General features: G+C 36.8%; 1 protein-coding gene across 1 annotated transcript in view; it reads right to left on the bottom strand.

Moving 5' to 3' along the window:
* The window catches only part of EPB41L3 (erythrocyte membrane protein band 4.1 like 3), a 96,572-nt gene that overhangs the window by 35,341 nt on the left and 54,636 nt on the right, over positions 1 to 6,595 (bottom strand). Inside the window, exons 7-8 of the mRNA XM_023534187.1 lie at positions 5,466 to 5,684; positions 5,010 to 5,097 (exon numbers count right to left, since the gene is read on the bottom strand). Coding sequence (XP_023389955.1) covers positions 5,010 to 5,097; positions 5,466 to 5,684 — 307 coding nt within the window. The remainder of the gene's footprint in view (positions 1 to 5,009; positions 5,098 to 5,465; positions 5,685 to 6,595) is intronic.

The raw sequence follows: 6,595 nt of genomic DNA, 5'->3' as shown, positions 1-6,595 counted from the left end.
GGGCGGATCTTAATGTAAAAGTTGTTCCGTTTATAAGAAATTTTTAGAACCTTAGGCCAGGCAAATCTGTTTATCCTCAGTCGGTCACGATATATCAACAGACCACTTGCACAAACTCCTAACATAATTTCTACTCCTTCAGAATCCTGGAAAATAGCAGCAAGAAGCAGTGTATCAATATTTCACTTATTTCCACTTACAGCTGGGGATAACACTTAAGCCTCCATGACAGAACCTATAATTGACTACCTGCAGCTCTAATTTAAATGTGAAAAACACTGCAGCCATTTTTTAAACATTACCACTAAATAATGGCCTTTTAATGAAGATATTTATCACTATGGAGATTTGCTAGCGTAAAATTTGCTTACCCGGGTATTTTAAGACTTACCACATAAATACTGCACACAGAGAAGGCCAACCAGATGAAAGTATGTTAATAACAGTAATAGTAATAGCTGCAGCTCTCACTTATTGAGTGCCAAGCACTGCTTATTAACTCTCTTAATCTTCACTAGGGTATTTTGAGGTAGTTGCTATTATTATTCCCATTTTATAGATGAGGAAACTGAGGCATAGAGAGGTTACCTATCTGTCCCAGTTGAATGTGGGCAGCCTGGTCACAGAGGCAGCACTCTTAAATGATATGGATATTAACAGAGGGGCACTGTCTTTCTTAGGAGTGTTTCAGAGTTTGTTCCTTTCCTTTAAAAAAGCCTCTATCTTTATTTTGTTGTTATTGTTGGAGTATAATTTAAATACAAATAGTTTTTTTAAAGTATGAACTGTACTTCCCCAATAGGCCCTCAAAACATCCATACTGCCCAACGGTAATCATACTTAACAATAACAGTGATTCACCTATATAAATATAGATACATTTTATATATGTGTATAGTTTGGTCTTTTATGACAAAAGTTGAATCACGCTACATTTGCAATTTCCTTTGCTATTTGCGCATTTCATATTTAGGTCATTTCGTAGGAATGTGTTATGCCCAGAGGTCCTGGAGGTTATCAGAAATGTTACATAAAGTTCAGGAGATGTCCCATGTATAATCTATGCCCCCTAAATGTTGCATCAGGTGAAAGCAGGGTAAAATTAACATTGTGATGGCCTTGAGTGGGGTAAAAATAAAGGATGGAGGCAGGACTCTGTGTGAAATGCAGTGTCCACCCCTGTGTCTTACTGACTTTTGGAAGCAGAGGGCATGTGGGCAAAGCTGAGCTCTTTTGTCACACTCATCAACAGGGCTGTCCCTAGCTTTGAGTCACTCTGCAGCACCAGCAAAGAGGGGAGGGAGAAATGGCAGAATCCAAAAAAGAGATTCTGACTCATCCATGTTGTGGGAATTTACTTCCTAAATCCTGTTAGTGCAAGGCTCAAGATGAACATTTCCAGAGTCAAAAATAAATATTTTGGTCCATTTATGGAAAATATAAGTTTACAAATACAATCTAATTGATTTAAAATGAAATATTTTACTTTGGAACCATATCAGTCCATTAGATATGAAATTACAGGAGCAGAAATACTTGACGTCTGGACATTACAACATAATAATATTTGAGAACTCAAAGATAAGAAACTGCCCACAACTTATCAAGGGCTTTAATTTGAAAGAGCAATTTAAAAGCTATAACCTGATGCTGACAAGTAGCTGGCATTATTGATCCTTTAGAACCAGCCAATTTGCTCACACTATTGCTCAGAGGGGACCATCTCACGCCATGAACAGAAATGCAGGCATGAGGGAGAGCCGTTTGAATAACTGCTCTTTGATTCACTTTCTTTTTGCTAAAGAACATAAGTTTAGGAAATATGCGTATGACCTAAAGAGGGAAAGGACATTTAAAAACATTTTTCATTATTTTATCTGTTTTTAAATCACCCATTGGTATCTTTCGATCATAAGAAAACAGAATCCCTTGATGGGGTAGAGCAGGAACACTCCTTTGCTCCCTCCTCTCTCCTTGTCCCTTCCAACATGCACTTCTCTGTGTCCCAATACCATTGTTATTTCTAGCATACTGTAAGCAAATGGTCCTGCAATTAATTCCCACCCATCTTCCTTCTCTTTGAGACTGTAAGCTGGTGGATAGCAGGAGTTTTGTTTAATCTTGGTAACTGCATGTTCAACACAGTGCCCATCTAGCATGTATTAAGTCATTACATGCTTGTTGAACATTTCATTAATCATGCAGTAACGACAACAACAAAATACTCTGCATATCAAGTATTTGGCCACAGCCCATAGTATTAAAGTTAGGTTAATATAATTTTTATATTGAAAACTATAACATCAGTCTTTCTTGGGGACATGTGTTTCCTTATTAATGAACACATCTAATGCTTCCTTTAGCAGGGAGTACTGAAGAAAGCCTGGATGATCTCAGTCTTTCATAATTAATATAGATAAGCACACTACCCCTTAATTTAAAATCACTGTTCAAACTCTGTCGTCCTTCATTATCACTTGGTCCATGGGATATCCAATACGAATTTATAGCTACATTTTAGAATATTATATGAAATAAAGGACTCTCACAGAGCTTACACAGACTGACATAAGATGACAAACAAGCAGAGACAGCCTTCTTAAGAAAAAAATCAGAGCATTTAAAATAGATTTTCCAAAACAAGGGACTTTCATCTAATATAGTTATTTATTCTTTATACAGAGCTGTGAAGTTCAATATTGCAGTTCAGAATTTCTAAATGGGTCCTAAAGCTCATAGCCTTTCATACCATCAATAGAAGAAAGGCATCTCACTTACAACCGGAAATGAGCTCTAATTTAATTCAGTAAATTTCCTGTTACGGAAATGATGAAGTGTGGCTGCATGAGAAAATGGGATCCATAACTGAATCATTTATTATACTTAATATTCAGATGAAATCCTATAACGGGTGGCATTTGCACTTCCTTAAGTCTTTCTTTTTTAATTGGCATAATTTCAAATCATATTATTGCAGCTATCTATTTTAATTCAGTAGCTATAGCAATGTTAAGTGATTTTATTTTTACTGATGAGAACACTGATATATCCTGAGTTGCACTTCCCTAAATGCATGCCCTAATCTTTTATTTATTTATTTTCCCCGGGCATTAAGTGAATCACCATGTGTAATTCAAAAATACTTTTCGATTCACTCAAGTTTTCAGGCTATCTTCATTTCCTTCTTATCTTTTAGTCACCTAAGGATAAACTACAGAAAAGCAGTCTTATTTTCATTTTAAATCCTCATCCTGCCTTATACCTGGCAGAAAATATGAAACACCTTTGTTCTCTGACTGCAAAATAAGTGAAAAAAAATAATAATAATGAACTGGCAAGTAAATAGAGCTACACCTGCTGTTCTAATTACACACAAATGTCAAAGAGCTTGGCATTAATACACCAGCACATCCCTGGGCTAAGCCCCAGCCAAATCTGAGATTTTGCTCGTTAGTGCTCAGGGCTTCAGGCCTTGGAAGTGTACATCCTGTGTGATGTACAAAATGATCTACAGACATAACCAATCAAATCTGCATTTATTTGACGGCCACTATTTTCTCATCCAAACTCACTGTGGATTAGTCTGCTCCCACACGCCAACCAGGGAGCATCTCCACATGCAGCATCGACCAAACCTATGGATCACAGATTTCCTTCCCACAGGTCCTCGGGGTTGTTGGAATGTTTGTTTGAACAGAGCCAGCTGAAACTCTATTTCTTAGTCCCAAACTTGATTGTATACGATACTCGCTTGCCTGGAAGCCTTTAACTGCATGTTCTTGTGAGTTCCAGACCATGAAATTGGTGACTACCCTGTGTATCAGTAAGTAAAGGCACATTCCCATAACCAGAATGATGTTATCTTGTCACGCCATATCAGAAGAAACTGCCCCTGAACTTCAAATACTGATCTTTATTAATGACGCTGAAGTACCGGCATCCATCCCTAAGATCTTAACAAATTTCATGTTTCGATGATAACAGTTTTCATAAAAGCTTCCCTGTGCTTCCACAGGATTTTTTTCATAGCTGTTCAAATAACAGACTAATAGTCCATATACTCATTTTCTCACTGCTGAAAAATAAGGAGATTCTAGGAAAAAGTATGACATGGAGTAAAAGCGGCTCTGAGCATCCTTACAACCTTTACCCTCCTACAGTCCAATCCCATTTTTTTTCCTCCCCAGACACCACAGCCAAGCTACAGCTTTAACGTTTCACAATTTACCAAGCAACCTGGTAGTCCTTAGCTTGGGTAGTTAATTTAGCTGAATTTTAAAATAACAGTTTTATATCCTAAACTTCCAGCCTCCAAAACTGTGAGAAAATTAATTTTTATTGCTTAAGTCACCTCCAAAAAAATAATAAAATAAAATAACAATCTTATTTTAAAGTACTTGATTATTTGTCCGAATGCCTAAACTTTAGAAATGGACTTATTTAAATTTCACATGAATTTACTAAGTGCCTGGTGGGTGTCTAGAACAGAGGCATAAACAGCACTTGGCACAGAACAGATGTGACATTGGGTATTGGACAATTGGCTGAGTTTAGGCAGACAGACAGACAAGAAAGGGCAGGACAGTGCAAAGTTGGGTATATTCTAGGAAAAGGGAGACAGGATCTGGCAGGAAAAAAGGGCACATGTCAGCACAAAGTGGGGGAGACCAGGAAGGCGGTTAAGCTCAGAGTTTATTATATGAAGATAAACTTCTAACTGAATCCAGGCAATCAGAGGCTCTGCCTACGAGGGCTTTCAGAGGGCTGAGACCATGAGTTATGTGAGTTTGAGCCATGCAGAGCCAACCCCTCGGTAAAACATCAGAGAGCTAAATTTTCTTTATCATTGGGCTGGCCTTAAAAGGCAAAGACAGATTTGAATTCCCAGTTTTCGTTTACATGAACTGAAATAAAAATCACCAGCTTATAGCAATAACTTAATAACTTAATAACTTAATAATGACTTAAATAAAATTAAATAGAAAGTTTGGGGTTTAAAAAACACATACCTTGGCATGATGTAAATCTACTCCGTACATAGATAGTTTTTTGGCATTTTCCAAAAAATGCATCTCTGCTTCTGCTGGTGTCATTCCTCTGATAAGAACAACAAAAAAAAAATGTTACAATAATGCTTTTCTTTTACCTAGTGGGGCTGTAATATTTTCTACTTAGCTCTCTTGCTATCTAATGAGCAAGTCCCCATAAAGGCGCCAACAGATTTGTGCTCTGAGGGAAGAATAAGAATAAGGGACAAAATGGCTTTTAAAGAAAACATCACAAATAGACCTTCTAAGTGAGAACCTAACTATCCCAGAACTGAACCCAGATTGGAACTCTACTCTGCAAAGTTCCATTGGTAATGTACCGAAATCAGTCCTGGACAAAGTGGGTGTGTAAGTGATGCTCACCATCCAGGAACAACTTAAATGGAATGTTCACGGGGTTTATTTTATATCACTAACCTGTGGCTTTTGTGCAGCTCGATCACTTTATCTTCCAGTTCTTTAGTGTGATTTGGTGCAAAGCGGAACTCACTAATGTAATCATTCCCACATTCGTCTGGGTCATAGTCTCCCAGTTCTGACTGGACCGTGTAGGAGCCCAACAGGGCAAGAGTGACAAAGGAGCAGGGCAGCCTTCCAGACACAATGTCATCTCGCAATTGTAAGCAGAGGTAGTACCTTCCAGGAGCCAAAAACAATAAAGCAAAAAGCCAGCATTGGGATACATGAAAAAAAAAACCCCTTCGTTTTAATTTTTTTTTTACTTATTTTTTCCTTTTGGATTATTCCCTTGGGGCCAATTTTTTTGGCTTTTTTTTTTTGTTTTGGTTTTAGGGGGAAATACTTAGTTATAAAACAATATTTAAGCGCATCTAGAGACAAGTCAGTGTTCATAACAAAACAGGGTTGTACTAATAAGGCACACACTAAAAGAAACTTAAAGACATATTCCTCTAACATCTTTTAAAATAACATTTAAAGTCAAATGAATAGTTCCCAATGCCCTCCCTGAAATCTTTGGTTGGGGTATTATAGTATAAAGCATGGCGCTCTTAAATATAACTGAGTCCCAATGATCCTTAAGGAAGTCTCATTTTGGTGTCTAAACTAAAGGTCTTATGACCTTTAGTCATATGACCAAGACGAATTTCAGGTAACTCAACAGTTGCACCATCATAAAATCTGCTCTCAATTTCCTGCATTCCTGGTGAGACAATCTCTTGATAATAATGAATAATTTCTGTTTCAATTTCTCATTTTTTAAATTTAGATAACTTCCTAGAATTCAACTGATATCAAGACTAACTGAAGAATTACAACCTTAAAATCTGAGAAGCTCGTCACTATAAGTAAACAGTTTTAAATTGGGGGAGTATAAAACATTTTCCATAGTCAAGGTAACATAAAAATATCTCCATTAATAGAGGACTTATCTTCTCTGTTATTTTGCTTTTAAGATTTATAGATATAATATTAATTACAGAAGACTCCGAGGTAAGAGTTGACATTGATGAGTTTTAATAATATCTTTCATGGCCCAGCATATGAATACAATAATGAAACATACCTTATACCTTTCATATAAGAAA

Source organism: Pteropus vampyrus, unplaced genomic scaffold, assembly GCF_000151845.1.
Source record: "Pteropus vampyrus isolate Shadow unplaced genomic scaffold, Pvam_2.0 Scaffold122, whole genome shotgun sequence".
Classification (NCBI taxonomy): Eukaryota; Metazoa; Chordata; class Mammalia; order Chiroptera; family Pteropodidae; genus Pteropus; species Pteropus vampyrus.
This window is presented reverse-complemented; position numbering and strand designations above follow the sequence as displayed.